Raw genomic sequence first — 22,752 nt, forward strand, 5'->3', positions numbered from 1 at the left:
ATAAGATTATTTGGTGATGTAAAGGCTGAACGTGTATCTGAGACATACATGGTAGTATAGGATCCTAGTTAAAAGAATAAAAGACCGAAACCAAGGACGCGATGGTCTTGGACACAGACCAAGAACTTAGCCGTGGCCGAGAGCGACTCCACTTGGTTTGATCGAACAAGGTGGGTCTGCATCTGCCCTCTTGGCCGGACTTTGGACTTTATGGGCATAGGTCCCGGTAAATGGAAGGGTCCATTTCAACCTTATGACACTCTTAGCAATAGACCCGATCCAAGTCTAGGCATAAGTCGTTGCTTCAGGTAAGACTCGCTCTTGTGACTCTGTGACACGAGTGTTTACAGGCATTGTAGTCAGTATCGGTGCGTATGGTTGATACGTATCGTATTGGCAGAAAATCGATATGCTTCACCCCCTGAATCGGCTACTTTTAATAAATATAAAAAATACTTAAAATTATTTTAATGGCCACGTTCTGATTGACACGTAATATTTTTTTATCAATTTGTGGCCGATTAAGAACTATTCACTTGAGTATCGGTATCAGGCCGATTCACCAAAATTCGTTGGCGAAACGATACAGAGCCGATACCGTTACTGACAACATTGGTAACAGGTTCGAGTACTGGACGTGGTGGTCAAGGCATAAACCGAAAATAACGGTGCTGGAACCGAATGACGAAAAGGGTAATGACCATTGACGTGTAATCTTTTTGGTGGTGTGTGCAGTACGAGAAAATCTGAATGATTCGGTGTTGGATCATTTCGTCAACTCGCTCCATCACAGTAATTTGGTGCTCCATCCCTCGCCACTTGGTCAGGAAATTTCTTTGGTATTAACGTATTTTTTAGTGAACCGAAATATGGGTCGAGAGTCGGGTGTTAACGGGTTGGGTTTGATTTGGATTCAGGTGGAACCAGACCTGACCTTGATTTTCGTGTATGATATGGGGTCCGAACCTGAGTTTAATCGAACCCACTATAAAGAAACCATACCTGGACCGATAAGAATACATGAATCAGACCTGAGCTATATCCGGTAAAATATTATTTTTAAATTGAAAATTTGTGAGTCTTAATAAGAACTCAGATTGAGCCCGGGTTTGATATAAAATTTCACAAACTATATTTGAATCAATGTATTAATCGGACCTTCAGATCTGAACAAGGGCCCGAGTATCGAGGTGCATATGCAGTGATGCTTGCAAGAGTTGTTTACTTGAAGGGTTAGAATTGTGCTGTGTATGATTTCCTCTTTTTGTTTTTTACCTCAAAAAAATTTTATTTTTTTCACACATCATTGTAACGACTAACGAGAGGGGTGAAACAACTTTTGAAATTGTCTCTGTTGTTGGAGGGCTCATAGTGGAAAATATCGCAAGATATACGAAAATATCGTGAAAATTTTACGAGAAATAGGAAAAACGATAAAAACTTTGTTTTATCCGAGAGATTTTCAAAATCTCGTTAAATTATCGTATGTGACTAACTGTCGCGATAATATCGTGGTGTTTTGAAAATACCACGATAATACCTTATGATTTTTTTTTTCTCCCCACTCTCAACGATGCGATGGAACCCTAGCCCCATCGAAGGTCAGGCTGGTGAAGAGTTGAGGTTTTCCGACGTAGCTTGAGTGTCAGCAGGGGTGTTGGAGACTGACCGGTAAGTCCAACTCTCTCTCTCTCTCTCTCTCTCTCCGTTCAGGTCTGGGCATTGTGACAAATATTGTGAGAAATGTGAATTTGTCGCGAGAAACTCGCGACATATCCTGTAAAAGATAAAAACGGTGGTTTTTCCACGAGATTTTATATTTCTCTCAAAATTAACTTTTTGACAACATATCGCATTGTTTTCGCGAGAAATAGAAAGTCTCACGAAAATAACAGAATACATTTTGTTTTAATTTTTTTTCACCTGCCTCTTTCTCATTTCCGCTGCCTCTTTCTCATTTTTCACCTGCCCCACCTTCCCCCGTCGCCCTTTGCCTCTTTCTCATTTCCGCTGCCTCTCTCGAACCCTAGCACGCAGAATTCAGAGGTTTTAGCCGGTGAAGAGGCATCGGCAGTGGACTAACGGGCGTTTAATCGGTGTCTGAGGCGTCGAACACAGTCCGGTGAGTCCAAATCTGCTTCTATCTCTCTCTCTGTGGGTGGGGGGTGGACTGAGCTGGTGGAGGGTTTGGTGGTGGGCTGGAAGCCTGGAGCAAGTAGTGAAATTGGAGGTTGGAGCTTCCGGTGGTGGAGATCTGGTCCATTGAGGGGGATTTTTTTTTTTTTTTTTTATTATTATTATTATTATTATTATTATTATTATTATTATTGTTGTTGTTGTTGTTGTTGAGGTCTGGGTGGTGGGTTTGGTGCAGCAGCAAGTGTTGGAGTTGGAATTGGTGGAGGAGGGTTTGACGGTGGAGGTGGATTTAGATAAAAAAAAGAACGACACTTTGGTCGCTCTTTTAGATGGCCAAAACTTCCTGATATTGTCATTTATAATGAAAAGATCATGATTTTTTTATTTAAACTGCTCTTTCTCTAAAAAAATCTGTTGTTTGGTATTTTTATTTTGCTATATAACTTCTGCATATTTTAGTTCCTAACTTTACTGATATTCTCTTTTATCAAAATGTCAAAAATGAATGCCTATTGAAAAAAATGTCAAAAATGAAAATTTTAATTTCTCGTGAGAATTTAGCTGCCACTGTTTTCCCGTTTTAGATTGTCACTATGCATATGTATAAATAAACCCACTTCTTCTTCCTTGAAAACAATGTGTGTAGTATATGAGAAATGAAAGAGCAGGGTTAATTCTTAGTTGTTTTTTATTTGTTTCACTAATAACATGGGTTGCTGTCTTTATCTACCCTACTCCAAATGTAATATATGCTTTTTTGGTTTATATACTATTAATTGAATACTTCAGTAAAGGGATTGTTCATTAGGAAATTATTCCTGTAGCATAAGATGACCTTTATGGGGCTTGTTTAAATTCTGTTTCTCACTTGTCATTGTGAAACTGCTTTTTTGCATTCATCCCCTATGAATTTATTCTATGTAAGGAATGTAGTATTTAGGTGGGTGATTAAGCCATTAAGCATGTCTTAGTTTTGGTTATGCTCTCAATTTTCATAAGTTTTTTACAAGTTCCAATGTGTTACATAGTTGGCATATTGATAATTGTACAAAATGAAGTAGCTATTTTAGAAGAAAATAGAACTTGCCGTTTTATCTTATTGATGTAGTTGATAGTTGATACTTATAGATATGATTATTTGGAATTCAAATTAGATTTTTTTTCATGTAAATTTTATTTGCATAATTAGTTTATTTTGTTTGTTTTCTTTTTATTTTTGAGAAATTATTTGATTTTTTATATTTTTCCAAGTTTTACCTATAAAAAGTCGAGAAAAATAAAAAATTTTGAAAATCTCATGAGAAATTCATAGTCGAGAAATTGTCGTTTTAACTTTTGTCACTATGGTTCGGGGTCCTCCCTGCGGATTCCAATGGGCTGAAGAATTGACTTCTCCCCCTCACTCTTTTACATGGCTGTCTATGTCATATAAAGTCTTGCCATACACATATTTTTATTCATTGATATTTCTAGGTTTAAATTTGGAGGGACACGACCAACACCACCTTCTTGCCACTTCTTTGCATAATATTTGGGATTGAGAGAATGTGTCATGCAATACAAAGGAGTGTTGTTCTTATCAATTCTTCTGACTAAAATTGAATCTATATGATTAAAAATTTTTGAATCATCTAATGTAAGATTTTTTCCCTTATGCTTAAAAGCTACAACTTGCATTTTTTCAATCATATTATCCCACATTTCATAAAGTTTGTGAAACATGAGCTCATCTTTGTCAACTTCTCTCAGCATTTCCCAAATAGATTGCATAAACTCCAAGAAGTATATAACTCTATTCCAAAACTCATCATCAATAATGAGTTTCTTAATTTATTAAGCCTTAACAACATCATCAGTACGATAGAGTGTCAAATTCTCATAAGCCATCATGTTAACCAAAGCATTCTTGACTTCCTTGATTCTTTTCACCATCACAATGATAGACATAAAATGTGTTTCAACAACGTTCAACAATTTCAGATCAGAATGCCTATTAAATATGACATTAACATGATCAGAATGCCTATTAAATATGACATTAGCATGATGGTGGTTGATAATAAAATTTCTAATGCTCTTAATATATTTTTTTAATACCTTAATTCATGAACATAGAGCATATGTTGATAAATTTTTTTCTTCTTTTGGGTTGCAAATGCTCTTGAGGGTCAGATTCAAGCTGTCAGGGAGTCTAAAAAATATGAGGATACTCACTCTCTAAATTCAATGCTGCACTTTTACAAACTGGAGCATTGTTTGTAATGATTCGCACTACTTTCTAATCACCTACTTCTTTTATTACTTTTATAAAAATCCTTTTAAATACTCAGGATTTTTATATTGCCCAGAGGCATGAACTGCGTTCAAGAATACTGTGCCACTAAGCGAAGAAGCAATAAAATTAATCAGTATACCCCTTTGAATTTCTGTCCACCCATTAGAAACAATGGAAACTCCATTTTGTTCTCATGATTTTTTTTTAATTTCTAGCAATCTCTCAACATTTGTCATCTCTTCTGCAAGAATTGTCATTCGTAGTTTTCTGAGCTTGGAGGTAAATAGTCACTCAAGTTACAAATTGTCAGTGAAGTAATTAAATCATTCCAATAAAGATTTCTAGCTGCATTAAATGAAATTGGACTAGAATAAAAATACTTTTTTACTTTTCTATCCATCTCTATCCTTCCATATATATTTAATGATGCTTGTATCGTTCCTCTTCCTGTACCTCCTATGTCCACTCTTCTTCTTCTTTTTTAGCATCTTCTTGGTGACTTAAAAAGGGTATAATGATTGCACAAGAATCACTCATTGTCTTTTTCTTTTCATTATTCATCTTGTATTTTTTTATATTGTCTCCGCATTGCCTCATCGACTCTTTTGCATATTGAAATGTCAGGTCATGATATCTTCAACAAATGAGCATTAACTCTTGTGTAAGACTCAACATAATCTCTCTCACAAGGCTTGCATCGAAATCTCTTATTTTCACCACCTCCAGCTTTTTCAAGCTTATTCACATGTGCTCATAGTGGCCCCCCATCATCACATGATGCAGCCAACAAACTAGAATCAACACTATCACTACCGTTACCAACAACAATAGCAACAAAATTTATATGTGGGGATGAGGTTGACGCAATTCCTTTCCCTTTGTTTGCGAATCCTTTCTCTTTATTCATCATTTTCGTCCTTAAAACAAAAAAATATATTCAAATGAAATTCATATTAGGTTCAACAGAACTGGGAGTCAAGCTCAGCCTAACAGGGTTGGGTTCGACATAGACAAATTCAACCTAGAGTCGAACCCAGCCTAGAAGGGCTAGTTCGACAACCTAAGTCTGGGGGTCAAACCCAGCCTAACAAGACTAGGTTCGACCAGAGTTGTCAATCGGAGAAGCGGCAGCAGGAAGCGATTTGGGAAGCAAAAGAGGGAAGCGAGGCACTTCCAAAATTTTAGGAAGCAGGAAGTGTGAGATGACTTAGAAGCGAACAAGGAATCGTTTCGGAAGCAACCTAGGAAGCGAGGGGAAGCGAAAAAAGTAAGAAAAATAAAAAAATGAAAAAATAAAGAGAAGCAAGGGCGAAGCGAGTTTCCCCTAAATTGGTAAGTGCACTTTCCAATTTTTTTTGGCACTTTCCAACATATTTTAGAAGCGCTACATTTTGCGCTTTTGAAATGCGCTTCCCCATATGCTATAGCACTTTTTGTAACCCTAGGTTCGACAGCTCAGGGCTGGGAGCCGAACCCGGTCGAGCAAGGTTGGGTTCGACAGAGCAGAACCCAGCCCAACAGGGTTGGGCTTGACATCCTAGGGCTGGGAGCTGAGCCGAGCCTAACATGGCTGGGTTCGACAATGCAAAACCCAGCCCAGCAGGGCTGGGAGCTGAACCCAGAAAGAGAGAGAGAGAGAGAGAGAGAGAGAGAGAGAGAGAGAGAGAGATACCTTGCAGTCGCCAAAAGAGGAGAGGAGAGCTCGGGTCGACAGTCGTCGTCTGTCGGAGGAGAGGAGGCATCAAGAGTGCAGCAGTCGTCCATCGAAGGAGAAGAGGAGAAAGGGGTCGAGGTCGGGGGGAGGTGTCGAGGTCGGGGGGAGGGAGATTTGCCCTAATCCCCTGCCCAGCCCCCTTTCATCTTTTTTTTTGGGGGTCCAGTTATGACCCCGGGTGCGTCTACCACACCCGCACTCGAGTCGTGACTCGTCGATGCGGGTGCGGCACCCTGTTGGCTGAATCCCTGTGACATAGGTGGCCGTAAGTGGGGCTTTCAAATTTGTGAATGATTAGCCCCATTTGACTTCTAACTAGTATGTGTTTTCGTTATAGGGTTTTGGTCATTCTTTTTCTTTTTTTTTTCTTGTTGAAATTGGTGCTTCCTCATACCATGGATGTACTGCTTGTTGGTCGGATTATCACCTCTCTATAATTACACTGAAATCTCTTCAAAGAAGCATCTTTGAACCACTGTCATCTTGTTGGCATTCTGCAAGCATGCTTGGATCATAAAGATATATGTACGGTTTCATGGTAAAGAATAGAATCTCACAAAATCTGAAGCATTTCCCTACCAGCCCCATAGTCTAAGTATCTGCAGGAAAAGTAAAGAGCTAAAAATTAGAATCTCTATGGAATGGACTAATCTATAATACGGGGATACTTGAATTTACTTTGGTGGCATGTGCCCAGTATACTATTTATAATGGAAAATTACAGAAAAATAGCATTTCCCGAATACTTTTGTGTCCATGAACATAGGAACTATTTGAGGCTCCAAAAGCATACCCATATAAAACTAGAAACATAAAAAATAAAGAAAAGGGAAAAAAAGAAGAAAAAGAATCTTGGACCATGAGTTGGACATCCGTGTTCTCAAGTTTTAATCAATTTGAAATTTGTTCAACTACCACTGGAAACTATTGTGGTCTTCAATAACACGTCCAATCAAGAGTTTAGCCTGCACAGTAAGTTAAATGAGCTCATGAACCTACAACTAAGATTCAAATAGTTTGCATGTACATACACACACATAATGGTTTATAGTTGATACTTCCTACATATTTGATGTTTGATGTTTGATGCTTGATTGTTGTAGTGTGATGTTTGATACTTGATAGTTGATATTTTTTAGATATGAATATTTGGAATTGAAAATAGATTTTATATTTTTTTATGTAAAATTTAATTGTGTAATTAGTTTGTTTTATTCAATTTTTTTTTTTAAGATTTTTTAAAAAATTATTTTATTTTTAACATTTTCCCGAGGCTTTGCCGATAAAAACTCTAGAAAAATAAAAAAATTAAAAAACTCACGAGAAATTCACAATTGAGAAATTGCCATTTTAAATGTTCTAGACCTAATTACTTGGCAAGCTAAAAAATATGTAAATTAATGGAATTGGTTATTCATTATATGTTAACAAATGAGAAGCTTATTAACTATTCTAAACAATAGTGGATATGGTTTGAGGGGGTTTGGTTTAGGTTGGTTCATCGATAAAATGTATTTGAGTACATAATCAGTTTGAGTTCGGTTCAATTCAGATAAAAAGCGGGTTTGGGTCTCAACTGAGTGGTAGACCCGACTCGACTGACAAATGAGCTGATGTTAATAGCAGGTCATATTCCGCATTAAAAGAGCTGTGTTTTCAAACAGATTTGTCCATCTGTAATGGGGATCATATTGGTGGGGATATAGGCTGATACATTTCCTTCTTATATTCCAATGACGGATAATGGGAATGCTCTACAGATGCATTTTTACATCCCACAGCTTTGGCAGATCGCTTAGCCCGGTTCATCTTCCACACATAAGCTGAGATGTATAGGTTCATAAGGATAATGAGAGTCAGTTGATTCATGGATGTCCAACTATCATCCCTGATCCAATTCTGATTCCTTATCAATAAAGGTGGTCAAAAGAATCTAAATTGGATGGCTGGACGAGAAGCTCTATTATACACTACTGCTGAGTCGTCGGACTTATCCAACAAGGGATTCATTGAATTTCTGTTTGTGGATTGTGTTCGGGGGATTGATTGGTAGGCAAGTGGCTGAAGAAAAGAGGTGGTCAATTCATTATGTAAGTGAAGGAGGCCGAGTGGAACAGACGATAGAGTCGGCACTTTTTCCAGTGCGGGAGCTAGAATTTTGAGAGTTTGAGCCTACAATTTCAAACGAGAATATCCCTTTCCGTTGTTGTCTAACCGCAACAAGAAAGTAGAGTCATAATTCTGTTCAATTATAAAGGGGTTCAGGTACATAATCAGTTCATGTTTGGGTCAGTTTAGTTTTACATTATGTGAAACCGTTTGGGTCAGGTCCTGGCAGGTTCAGGTCTTTATTTGTAATTCCCAAGATTCGACCCTTTTTTGTTACGAGTCTAGTTTGGACTTGGCTTGAACCCATGGGTCTTGTAAAATCGGGTCGGGTGGACATAATCAGTTTAGGATGTCGGGTCAGGTCAGTATACCTGAGCCAGTTACACCCTTATCTGCAATACCATGTAATTCTTAGATTTTCTTAAGATCCTGTGATTGCAAATCACGCATAACACTTTCTCAAGTTTACTAAAACATAAAAGGGTGTAAGTTGTGTGGTTGTGATTCTCACCTGGAGATGCTTATCGATTGAAAGTTGTGATTCTTGATTAAAGATTGACCTTGTGATCAACAATCATAGCTTCTACTTTCTTAGCTTTTGGTTGTTCGTCTCCACCTGTGACCAAAGCAAACATGCCTTTAGTTTTTTGGTCCGTCTTTATAAGGATGCGATCATGCAAACTGGTAGGGTCATACTTGACTCCAACCACTAGATTCATTTTGAGAGGTTGAATCTAATTCCATATTTAGTGTTGAGAAACTATGTTTTGATGATACATAATATGATATACTGTCATACATACTTTAATATGATATGATGATATGCCTTCATGAAAATGTTATATTATGACTGGATATGATTTATCATGTATTTAACGAGTATTTGATGCAAGGTTATTTCACCTAAAAAGAACGGAGACAACCTGCTCAAGTACAACTATTTGGTGCAATCATACTCTCTGAAGAAAAAGCTTGATGGGCCATACATTCTTAAAGATCATCCAAGGAGATCGGCTACTTCAAGATGATGATTTTTTTCTTCTTTAGAGTCATATGTAACAGAACCTTCAGAAGCATGCATATTGCATATTTCATATTACATGTTTTATCATACAAGTCATCTATTTACAAAAAGCTATGTTTTTATAAAAGAATACGATATTTCAAAAACACCTTTTTTGGAAACAAATCATTGTACTTTCTTACAAGCATTTATGAAAAAAGGTATTTTGACAAGATATAATAGCTCATGATTTCAAAAGCATTAATTGTATCTTCTAACATGCATTTATGAAAAAGACAACTTGAAAAGAAATAAAAGCTAATGATTTCAAGTATGAGAAAAAAGACAAAATGGATTTAATCATAATACATAATCGTCTATCTTGAATTGACAATTTGAGAAAACAAATATTATTTTATATACAAGACAATTGAGTTTGGAAAAGACTTTATTTATTTTACACACTCAAGAATGTCGACTTACTTAAAGTCATCATTCTTTCTGTAAGCATTAAAAGTTACCTCAAAAGCATTTGAGAAATGACTATTTATTTAATAATAAAATCCACACTCAAGAATGTCGACTTACATTTATAAATAAAGTACTCAACAAAGTATTTATTGTACTTACATGCATTTAACTAAAGAAGTGACGATTTGTAAGAAAAATATTAATATACTGCAAATCATTAAATTGAGTAAAAACAAAATTACATGACAGATTACACTCCAACGTTCAATGTACTACAAATCATTTATTATGAGAAAAGACCTATTACAAATTATATCTCATTTAAAATACAACAACGAATAGTGTACCCCAAATGCTACACTTATGGAAAGAAGACTTTTCGAAAAAACAATGTAGTACACATATCTTTTTACACAAAATTGTTTTTGAAATGACCTGACATCTCATATCCCAAAAGGACAATTATTTCAAAAAGGCAACGACTATTTTCTTGAGGCTATATATACACAAACAAAATAGTATTTCAAACAAGACATGTGAGCTTACAAAGAGAAAAACTCCTATTCAATATTCGAAAAAGAGAGCGTAGAAAAAGAAAGAGAAAAGAAAGAGAAAAGAAAGAGAAAAGTCAAGAAAAGCTCTTTGACAAAAGGAATCAACTGTGTGAAAAGAAAAGAACATTCTGAGAATCTTCATTCGTGCATTCATATCATTCTGAAGGTTCTTTAGGAAGTATTGTAACTTTCTGTTTTCTGTTGTATCCCTTCTCTGTTGAGAGAAGTAAACATCTGAGAAAAAGGGTGTTTTCCTTCTCTGTTGAGAGAAGTAGACCTCTGAGAAAGAGGGTGTTTCCCTTCTCTGTTGAGAGAAGTAAACCTCTGTGAAAGAGGGTGTTTTCCTTCTCTATTGAGAGAAGTAGACCTCTGGGATAGAGGGTGTTGTACTATTTATCCGGTAACTCGGATTTTATAGTGAAAGGCTCAAGTGTTTTACTTGGGGACTGGATGTAGGTCAGTAACTCGACCGAACCAGTATAAATCTTGTGTTTCCTGTGTTGTGTCTTATTGCTTTTAAATTTTATATTATCGATCTATATCATATTTCACTATTCACCCCTCCTCTAGTGAAATTTCATTTAGATCTAATGTGCACCTCAAAAAAAAGTTTTCAATCCAGTTGAGATACAAAATTTACTAATCCATGTGGCCCTAGATCTAGGGCTGGTAAACAAGTTGAATGAGAAGAGCTTAAAGTGTTCAAGCTTGGTTCATTCTTGTGGAGATCAAAGCTGAATTCGATGTCATAACCAACTTGAGTTTAACAAGACAAGTTCAAGTTGGCTTGTTAATAAAAAAATACATTGTTTTAGAGCTAGAAGAAATAGGATTAAAAAAAATGTAAAATATATTTAAAATATATTTCTTACTGCCTAATGAGCTTATACAAGTTAAGCCGAACCGAGTACCTATTGTTCATATTCAGCTTGCCGAGCCTCTTTTACGAGTTTGAACACGCTCTTTATGAGCCGATCCACGAGTGGCTTGGCTTGTTTCCCAGCCCTAATTGGATCCACTGACTGCTGAAGTCTGTTGAATTTCAAGCAAAAAAAAAGCTAATTGAATTGGTCTTGATTCTACGTCTGTCCAACCTAATTTCGGCCACTAAAAGGGCTAAAATCCCCTCTTTTGGTTGACCCAAAACCTAGATCATCGTCACTTTACCAATGAAACCCTCATATTTGCCTTGTCTTCCGTCGGTGCCAGTGTCGTTTCTCTGGCACCATCAATGTTCTTCCGGTGGTGGCAGCCACCTTCTTGCTGCTCATCCAGTAAGTACTCTCTCTCACACACAAACTTTAAACACACATATACACTCATATTGACTTTTTTTACCTTCTCTTGATAGATACAACAACAACAACAACTACGCCTTCATCCCAAAACAATTGGGGTCAGCGATATGAACCAAAAAAGAAAATCATTTTGGGTCTTCCACATGAATCCTTCTCCTCCAATCATTTCTATCCAATGTCATGTCCTCGGTGAGGTTCAAAGCATTCATATCCTTTCCTATCATCTCCATCCAAGTCTTCTTAGGCCTACTTCGACCTCTTTTAACTAATATATTTTCCCATTTCTCCATCCTTCTAACTGGAGCATTATTAGGCCTTTGCCGAATATGTCCAAACCACCGTAAACGATTCTCTCTCATCTTATTTTCAATGGATGCAATGCCTACCTTATTACGTATCTCCTCGTTTCTCATCTTATCTTTTATTGTATTTCCACACATCCATCTAAGCATACGCATCTCAGCTACACTCATTTTTTGAATATGATGTCTCTTGGCAGCCCAACATTCCGTACCATATAGTAAAGCGAGCTTAATTTTCGTCCTATAAAACCTTCTTTTGATAGATGTTTATTAAAATTTGATTCATAGTTAACTTATATGCTTGTAAGTTGTTGACTCTTTTGAGAGTGTGCTTTTATGCATCCATTTATCCTGAAAAATTAGGATAAACAAGCAAATCACGTCGGTGAAAACAGACGTGTGTTTGGAATGCACCTAGTTGTCCAAAAAACAGGATAATCATGATTCCATGTTATGATTTTAGGGTTTTCTTTGTGTGTGTGCTTTCTTTTTGCGTGATTTGTTTTGATCTTTCGTATAACTATACTTTTATTGAGGTAATTTGACCATTCAAATATTTTTGCAATGTAGACATTCGATTGATATTGCATAGTTGTGACTTCATTATCAAAAGGTTCTACAAGACTAGATCAACGAGGCTCATCATTAATTTTATCATTATGCCTGCAAACTTCATTGTTTTCACTTTACATAGATCCAATATTTGAAGTTATTCAAGTTTTCTTATTCAATATGCTTACACATAGAGGTGGGCACTGGCCCGACCCAGCCCGCCATGGGTCGTGCCTGGGCCAGTATATTTGGCCCTGGCTCGCCTCGAACCGGGCCTCTGGCCCGGGCTGGGCCGCAGGCCAACACAGGTCTGTGCGGTCCAGCCCGTTATTATATATTATATATTATATAATAAGCCTAGCCCGATTAGGCCCATGGGCCAAGGTTTTCACAACGGGCCAGCCTGAACCGGGCCGGCCCAGTCCATTAGCGGGCCGTGCCGACCTGATGCCTGCCCCTACTTACACACTTCATTGGTTGATCAGTGATTTGGTTAGAGAAATAGACGAATAGGTTATGCACGTGTAGGTTCATACTTTTTTTGTCAAGGAAAGTGAGTCATAATTTTTAAAAGGCAAACATTCTCATTCTCATTCTCATTTAATAAATGAATTACATCGAAGATACTAAGTGATACGATAACGGTCAGGATGGGATGGTGACTACATTTGATGATGCTCACTCATCCCATAAGTAAAGATCCAACAAGATGAAGATTACAACTGAAGACCAAGTACATCTTGCAGTCTTACTCCTCGAACCCCTTGGGCAGATTACTTGGAGTTCACATTTAACATTTCAATTTCAGTCCTTTTAGGCTTGCACATCTTTGTAGCACTCTCCAGCACTAACTTGATAAGGGTCATGGTTGAAACTTTCGTGCACCTAGCTTGGGCATCACACAATGTCTGTGCGAAGCTACAGTGATTCCTCGTAATCGATGGTCTGAAGACCATGTTCGAAGGTAATGGAGCAGGATCACACAAAGGATTCTTGTTGCACACCTTAACCTCTATCTGAACCTCTTGCTTCTTACGATGACAAAAGCCTGGAGGAGAAGCAGGGTCAAAGTAAAAAAGGTTACCAAAAAAATTCTCATCAATGGTATCTTCTGTGGTGTGATGCATGAAATGAAGTGCCGGATGAAGTCTCCAAGAGCAAAACAAGAGAGCACGCACATACACAAATAGCCACTAATGGGCAAAAGAACAACACAACCACTTAAAGTGGTAAGGCACCCAAAAGAAGAGGAAAAATATATATTCCATTCAAAAGGCTTCAAAGAAGCATGCTTTACAATGGGGAGAAACCCCTTTATTTATAGACAAAAGAGGAGGCCTTGGAAGGGCTCCTAGAGGGACGTTGGAGCCCTTCCAACGGTCATAAATATGACCGTTGGATGCTCCAACGTCCCCCTAGGTGGGGCCCATTCCAAGGAGGAAAAGGAAAAGAATAAAGAAAATAAAAAAGAAAGAAAAAAGGAAATAAAAGAAAAAGGAGAAAAAATACAATATGCGATAAGAAGTAAAAAGACTGTTTTACCCCTATATGGGTCTATTTACAAAAGATATAAATATATATATATATATATTTATATATGTAGATAGACACATAGACATATATATAATTAATATATATATGTGTATGTGTCGTGATCTATATATATAAATATATATATGTACAACATATTTTAACAATGCACAGGCGTAGAGGAAAGAGAAGTTGGGCTATTGATGTGTTGGGCAGAGAGGCAAGCATCAACTTCTTTCTCCAAGACACGGCAACTGAAAAGCAGAAGGGACATGTTCCCTAGGATGAGAAGCACTAGCATCCTCAATTGGCTGCTTGGGGGGAGCAACAACATCTTCTTCCTCGTGATTCTCCTCAAGAGTCTTAAAAGAATTATGATATTCATATGAGACTTTTGAGACCCATACATTTTTGGCTTTGCGCTTCTACTGTTTCTACCCTTTGTTGAAACCAGGCGTTGCACGGACAATTTACAGTGGCATGCGATCTTACTTTACACATCTCACAAATATGCATGTCTGATCCAGCTACAATATGAAGATCTCCCTTATAGAACCTGCCCAAAACATAGGGATCGAATAAAGTGAGTGTTAATTAATGATAATGCATAGAGATGGATAAATGTGAGTGCCCGATTCTTATTTTTCCTTATTTGTTTTACTAATGCATAGAGAAGGATATATGTGTCATAAATAAGAAAATATATTTCTCATCAGTATTCTTCTTTTTCACTATGCACGCCCACCCTAGTTTAGATTCCTGGCTCTGCCCCTGTTTGTGGCACACATAATACTCTAGTATAACACATAATACTCTAGAATATATACATGATCAAACTGTTTTTAATTATTGATTCCTCTATCAAGACTAGTACATGCACAGATAACATAAATTAATGAAAATGAACTATCCATGTGATATGGATAAAAGTTTCAAATTCATTCTAAGCAGTTAATTTCAGGTCAACTTGCAGTTTACTGCATTGGATGTAACATACAATCGCTGAAACTTATAAAACAAAGACTTACCTCTCCTCTTTGATCTTCTTTCTGCTCGTGAAGGTCTCTATTTCAAATCAAACACATGAAAAGGGATATTATATTTCAATCCACCACTTGTTATCTTATACTTGAATATATTATATTTCACCTTATCATCACACCACTTGCTATTTTATACTTCAAATCAAACACATGAGAAGGTATCATCACACCACTTGTTATCTTATACTTTTGTTCTCTTGATTGCAGGTGATTATTCAAATTTTAGGTTGTCAGGATGGGGCTGGATTTGTTTGGACAAACTGATGATGATGATGAAATTTCAAAGATTAAAGTCAACGAAGAATTTGCTCGCAAGTATGAATACAATAGAAGGCGTGAGGATTTGCAGAGGTTAGAGGAGTTAAAGAAGCGCGGCCTTGCAGGTGATTCCTCAGGCTCAAAGAGTTCTTCAGATGCCGAAACAGAGGATGATGAAGGAATTATATTGCCTAAGAATGATTTAAAGTTTTACGAAGCTCTTGCCAAGGTTAAGAAGCATGATCCTTCTCTTTTGCAGAAAGACGTGAATCTGTTCCCTTCAGATGATGAGGATGAGGAAGCTGAAGATGATGACAAAAATGAAGGTAAGAGACCAAAGGATCGGAAAAAAAAGCCTCTCTACCTGAAAGATGTAGTTGCTAAGCAACTGATCGAGAACGGACCAGAAATCAAAGATGATCTTTGTAAATCGGGTCCAAAGAGTTATGCTGAAGAACAGGAGGAATATCGACAGGCGTTTCTGAATTTTGCAAAGGAGGCTATGGATCAAGATGAGGGGGAGTTTTTCAAAGAGAAGAAAACCAAGAAGGAAGATGAGATTGATGGTAGTGGTGAAAAGATTTCAAAAATTCTTGATGAGTGTTTTAGCAATGATGATCCCGATGAGACTGCTTTCTGGAAAGATTATCTTCTGAACAAGCAATGGATCTGTGACGATGATGAGAAAAACCCTTTAGAGGAAGATGTTGGTCTTTCTGAGGATGAGGAGGCACTGGAGAAGCAAGACAGGTATGAGGCAAAATATAATTTTAGATTTGAAGAAGGTGCCAGCGATCAAGTTTTGGGTTTTTCACGGCATATTGAAGGGTCTGTTAGGAAGAAAGAAAGTACTAGAAAAGCTCAGAGAATGAGGAAAAAGGAAAGGCTAGCACAAGCAGAATTTGAAAGGAAGGAAGAATTGAAGCGCCTGAAGAACATAAAAAAGCAGGATCTTTTGGAGAAGCTTGAGAAAATTCGTAATGTGGCTGGGATATCTGTCGAGAAAGATTGTGGTTTGACTGAAAATGATTTGGAGGGTGAGTTTGATCCAGATGAATTTGATAGGAAAATGAAAGAGACCTTTGATGAGAAATATTATGATGCAGAGGATGCTGATGCTGATTTTCATAGCGACGGGGTAGATGATCTTGAAAACCCAAATTTTGAGAAAGAGGATGAGTTGCTTGGGCTCCCAAAAGTTTGGGATAAATGCGGGTCTGGTGAAGGGTTTTTAGCAGCAAGGGAGAGAGTCCTGAAACGTAAGCAGGGTAGGCTTGGTGAGATCACTGACAGTAAGATGGAAGCTGTTGGAGATGCAGATGATAATGACAAAGAAGAGCGTCCTGGGGGTAAGAAGAAAAAGAAAGTCAAGTTTTCTCTAGAAGATAAGGTATCTTTGGAGAAAGAGTTGGATGAATACTATAAGTTGGACTATGAAGATACTATTGGTGACCTGAAGACCCGATTTAAGTACCGATCAGTGCCATCCAACAGATACGGCCTAGGCACAACAGAGATTTTAGTGGCAGATGATAAGGATTTGAATCAGTATGTTTCTTTGAAGAAGCTTGCTCCCTACAGGCAGGATGAATATAAGATCCCAAAGCAAAAAAGGCACAACTGCAGACAGAAGATACTGTTGTCTCTTCAAGAAAGCCTAAAGTCTGACAGCTTTAAGGTTAGAAAGAAGCATAAGGGGGATCACCATGATCAGGAAGGAGCATCTGCGGAAAAGGAAAAACCAAAACCAGAAGAAGCAAATGGTGAAAATGTTAAATTGTCAAGGAGAGCCAAGAGAAGGAGGAGACAGGCTGAGTTGAAGATATCACAGTCACGGCTTATGGCTTATGGACAGATACCTCCCAAGTCCAAGAATCCGAAGAAGCATTAGCATTCACATAATTGGGAGTATGTGTAGTTTTTCGTGTTTTCCCCTTAATTAAATTACAGGGCTGAATTTTTCATTAACATGAAGCTTTGCTGAAATTTAGGGAAGAGCTCCTTATAAGAAGTATTAGCTTTCACATAATTGAGTATATGTGTAGTTTTTCGTGTTTTCCCCTTAATTAAATTACAGGGCTGAATTTTTCATTAACATGAAACTTTGCTGAAATTTAGGGAAGAGCTCCTTATAAGTATTAGTTTTCACATAATTGGGAGTATATGTGTAGTTTTTAGTGTTTTTCGCATAAACTTACAGGGCTGAATTTTTCATTAAACATTACTGAAATTAGGGAAGCACTCCTTAGGCTGGGGTGTTTGATACTTCATATTGCACATGCTTCTCCACTATTGGATTACCTTGCTTGTCAGAGGTGTTTGATACTTGATATTGCACATTTCAAGTTTGCATATATTGATTGATTGTGTGTGTGTAGCCCATGTTTGACTTCTTGATTCATGCATGTAAAGGGCTGTTTTTGTGTTCTTGGTCTTTCTCTCTTTAATGGTGCTGTGGATGTGTCTGTATTATCTGCATAAATGGGATAAAGTGGGATAATGAATTGTGCTATGCAGTTGTGTAAATTTATCCTGTATATCTGGATAAGTGCATCCTTAGGTACCCTAAAAGCATGGGAAAAGAATATGATTCTCACAACCAATGTATTAGGGGAGTAGTTTGGGTGCTCAAGTGGCTTTTAGTATTTCTGATCTCAATCTACTTGCCGTGAACCAACTTCAGCTCCTAAGTAATCCGGAACGCCATCCTGTTCAGAAAATCCTACTTGATGCTTGGTGCCTTTAAAAACTAATCACGGGATCATCCTCCATATTACACTCGCTGCTTGTGTTTCTTATGATTCATCATCGCCCATTCTTATTAGCGACACCAGTAATTAACTCGCCTATGATTACAGGGATTAATGCAGTTACAGTTCAAAATTACAAACATATCCACGTTCTCATCCACGACCCTTGGTGCCAATGCTTGAAGTGCCTCACTAAGAGAAGTGGTTCACTGGTTCCAAGTGTTGGCAACAATTTTTTGTTTGTGATCCAACAAAAATCACTTGACGGTAGCATCAAGATGCAATATCAATCACCATTTTGTGACTCTCCGAATGCAGACTAACTTAAGTGTTTCAAGTCTTTTTTTTCTTCTTTTTCGATAAGAAGAGCGTTGGGGCTGGGGGTTAAGCCCCCTTTCATTGATTAGCAGTGTCTTTAAGTCTTTGGACCAAGGTGTTTCTGCAAGGGTATCTTTGTGAACTTTGAGCTTGTACCCACATCTCTGCAAATGCCCACCAATCTGACAATGTGTGTCTCTGCAAATGCTCACCAATCTGACAATGTGTGTGTGCGCATACGTGAGTGTGTGCCGTGTGCGGTAAGAAAGATGTGTTTCTCTAAAAAACTCACAATTTGCTAAAATTTGCCCGATGACCAAAACTGTAAATAGCCAATTTTGGTAGGACCTTTTTACCTTTTTCATGTGTGAAACTCATGAAGCTTGTGCTTGTGCATGTGTGTGTAGTAAAAATTACGTGTTTATCTAAAAGCCTCACAATTTGCTAAAATTCGCTTGATAACCAAAATTGCAAATAGCAAACTTTGCTAGGACATTTTTACCTTTCGCATGTGTGAAACTCATGAAGTTTGTGCAATCTATCGATCCGCTCGTCGGGTATCACAAATTCCCACTTTAAAGGAGGTTCATACTTTTTTCTTGTGGGCCTCAAGAAGTGCGCAAAAAATTATGTTATTTATGTGGTCTTTTCTGTTAATTGTAAAATCACAAATATTTAGTAAAATCACCTATTTTGTAATAAAATTGTAAATACCTCACTTAACTATATGTTTGCACATATTTTTTTATGGTCTTCACAAAACGCACAAAAACAAGTTTTGTGAACCTCCTTATGATGTAACTTCACAAATACCTTAGTAAAATCACATATATCTAGTACTTATAGAATGTGGTTTTCATGTTTGCAGTTTTTCGTGGTATAAAAGTGATTATCTGTGCCCCAAGGCTATTTTCATATTTTTTAGGGTTTCTTTGTGTTTTCCAACTTGCTTAATCTTCAATAAAAAAAATCAATGACTTTTTCGGCCACTCTTTTTCAACAATTTATTGTTGCATTCCGATGTGGTTGTGGCACTAGTTAGGTCAAAAAGTGAGTTTCATACAAACAATATATATATACATATTGTTTTATTTTCATTCCAAACTTTTTTGTTTTTTGTAGAAATGAACATCATCTAGGCCCATGCATATTTATGTGTAGTTGTTTGCTTATTCTGTGTTTTATTTAATATTTTTTACGTGATTTATCGTTTAAGGTTTACCATATTGTAGATGATTTATGTGTGTTTGCTTGTCTTTTATTTAATTTTTAGTGTTTAATGGGGCTAGGGTTGATTGTTTTGGTGTAATGCATATTTATTTTTTATGTAGGTAGTTAATAATGACCTTAGTTTTTGTTAAACTACACTACCATCTTGTTGATAATCATAGCGGGAGATCTTTAGTAGTCCCTAAAAATATTAGCTTTCATTAAACATAAGAAAATAGCATAATTAGGTTAAAATAACATATATTCATCATTGTTCGCAAATTTGTATTAATGGTTTATGAAAATACAAATAACTGACAAAAAGAAGCATAAATAATAGTATGTTAGAGTACTGATAGTTTGCAAAATCTGTATTTGTTAGGAGTTTAATGAATTCCTTCTTTATATTTAAGTAATCTTTTTTAATGAATTGTTCCAGTGTCTTATGTCTTATATGTATATCTTAAGTAGTTTGCGATAAATACTTATAAACTATACCAGAAACGTCATAGCAAAAAACTGTTAAAACCCCCATCTTCAGCCCCAAGCAAGGAATTAATTGTGGTGCACAAGATACTTGTAAAGGTTGGTGAGGAGAGTCAAAATACGTCGAAAGAGTGAACTTTATGAAGATACTTGGATGACAAGGTGACATAAGTGTTAAGTTTGTAGGTTTGTTTTTTTGTTATATTTGTATGTATATTCAAATGAATCTAATATGAATGTATCACATATATATTATTTAGCAAGATTTATAGAAAGACTCAAAAAAGGCCACAACTGAGACATGAAAAAATGATATAATATGCCAAAGATCATTTATCTTACCCCTTATTTTTTTGTGAGTCTGAAAATCGATGTTTCTGTTGTCTTACTACCGATTAACAAAAATTAACTTGTAAACATTGAGTGGTCACAACAAATGCTTACAACTAAAGGGCAGGAAGAGGGGGGCTACTGGATGCTTGGATGTTGTCAACAACATGCCTTATGTTTGGTTTGAAGCTGACAAGGTATTCATTGGGCAATATTGCATACGTAGCAAACATAAATTTAGGGTGTCCAAAACAACCTTAAACTTTTTTTAAATTGTAGGTCTTATTTTCTATCAACTAGGGCAATAAACACTAGGTTCTTTGAAAAATATACCAGAAAGTGGAGTTCAATTTGTATAATTCAATTCATAGCACAACTTGCCCACATAAGAACATCTACAACATAATAAGTTAAATATTACTTATTTAAACATGATCTTATTACTCTCTCATACTCAATAGCTTTAATGTTTTGTTGCAAGCTGAACTTTTTTACAACATGGATGGGCTACAACTGTTACTTCGAGTTGACAGTTTCACTTGTAGATGATATTCCTCAGCAAGAAAATGAGTAATTATTTTGCTTATATGTTTGTTATTTCAATTAATATTCAATACATATTATTTACTTGGAATATGATTGTTACAAGTATGACAGTAGTATATTTATCTTTTTGCACATGCAATACTTGGGTAGGAAATAAGGAATTGACATCCATCCATGTATGTATTTATATGTCATTGTTTTTAATGTTTATGGGAGGTAAACTATATTAGTTATTTGCTAATAATCTTTTTTCATAACTATGTCACAAACTGCAGGAAGCATATGATCTCATTCTATAAGAAAATAAGAAAAAAAGTGTTAAGGCAGATAACAAAAAAAGGCCACCACAAAAAATAACGGATACAAAAAAGGTGAAGGATGCAGAGACAAAGACTATGACAACAAATGTTGTAGAGACGGAGGCAACATATATAAATGATGCAGAGATGGATGATGTGAAATTGTGGGCAATTAATTATGGGGATTATTCATTAATTAATATTATAATTTATGAATTGTCAAACTTTATTGATATAAATTATGAGTTTAAATTTGTTATTTAAATATTTCATGTTTAACTAGGCCAAAACTTATAGTTGATTAAATTGTTCATGTTTAATGAGTTTAAATTTGTTAAACTTTATGAATTATCAAATTTTAAGGATGTAAATTATGAGTTTCGTCATTGTTTTTTAAATATTTTAGGTTTAATATTCTTCAAATTTTATATGTTTATGAAGAACATGTACAAAACATAGAAAATTAGTATAATTGTCATTGTTCACATATATCGTCATTGTTTGCAATTTTTTTTACGAAAGTCTCAAAATTCTTTATGTTCGAAAAATCACGTATACAAAAAATTGTTTATTTTGTATTATAAATGTCTTGAATTTCTTTTAAATCACATATATTCATCATTGCAATAATTTGTTGCAAAGTTTCACACATGATCGCAACTCTTTGTTCACAACACTATATTGCAAAAGTCATGAAATTTCTTATGTTTGCAAAACTTTTTTATGGACTTCCGCATCCTTGCACCGTCCTTGTTGCGAAACACTTAGGTTAGAATCATATATCTTGCATTGAACTCATATATGAGGAAAAACACTTATTTTGTGTTATGAATATCTCAAATTTCTTTTAAATCACATATATTCATTTGTCATTATTCGCAATAATTTGTTGCAGAGTTTTGCATATGATTACATATTGCATATTATTTGTTGCAAATTTTTCAAAAATCGCAACTCTTTATTATTATTCATAACAATTATTTGCAGAGTTTCCTCAAATCATAATCCATCACTTTTTATTATAATTCAATAGACCTATTATAATTCAGACATTTTATAATTCATTTTTTGCATTCAATATGAACCAACTTTGATATTTATTCATTCTAAATCATATTTGTCATTCAAAACCATACTTCTTATTTGTTTCATTCATTCAATAATGAACCTCAATAACTCCAACATTCACATTTGAAGCCTTGCAAGAAACACAATATTTAAAGCATGCTTAACTCCAACATTCAACAAACATTTCCTATTATAATTCAACAAACATTTGCATTTACAAAATATTGTTTATTTAATTATAATGATTTACATTTACAAAACATTGTTTAATTTACAATTACATTGATTTATAATAAATCAGTGTTACATTCAAATGTTTACAATTACATTGATTTACAATAAATTACAGTTACATTCATATGTTTCTAATTACATTGATTTATAATGAATCACTATTATAGATATATTTATATTTATATATACAATCAAAGACGAAAGTCACTATTGTGGATGTTTCAAGTGCGCTAGTAGGTTCTCGATGACTTGATCCTTGTTAGC

General features: G+C 35.9%; 1 protein-coding gene across 1 annotated transcript; it reads left to right on the forward strand.

The window, feature by feature from the left end:
• The first annotated feature begins 2,000 nt into the window (after nt 1-2,000).
• LOC149820373 (uncharacterized) lies at nt 2,001-17,361 on the forward strand. The gene is made up of 2 exons (XM_089982860.1): nt 2,001-2,122; nt 15,198-17,361. Exon 2 carries the CDS (start codon nt 15,226-15,228, stop codon nt 17,137-17,139), a length of 1,914 nt encoding a protein of 637 aa, XP_089838986.1. The 5' UTR covers nt 2,001-2,122; nt 15,198-15,225; the 3' UTR covers nt 17,140-17,361.
• The last annotated feature ends 5,391 nt before the right edge of the window (nt 17,362-22,752 follow it).

Source organism: Nuphar pumila, chromosome 12 (genome assembly GCF_984573655.1).
Source record: "Nuphar pumila chromosome 12, dmNupPumi1.hap1.1, whole genome shotgun sequence".
NCBI classification, from domain to species: Eukaryota; Viridiplantae; Streptophyta; class Magnoliopsida; order Nymphaeales; family Nymphaeaceae; genus Nuphar; species Nuphar pumila.

Excerpts from the sequence above, each read along its gene's own strand:
- LOC149820373 (XM_089982860.1), top strand. The coding sequence starts at position 15,226 with ATGGGGCTGGATTTGTTTGGACAAACTGATGATGATGATGAAATTTCA.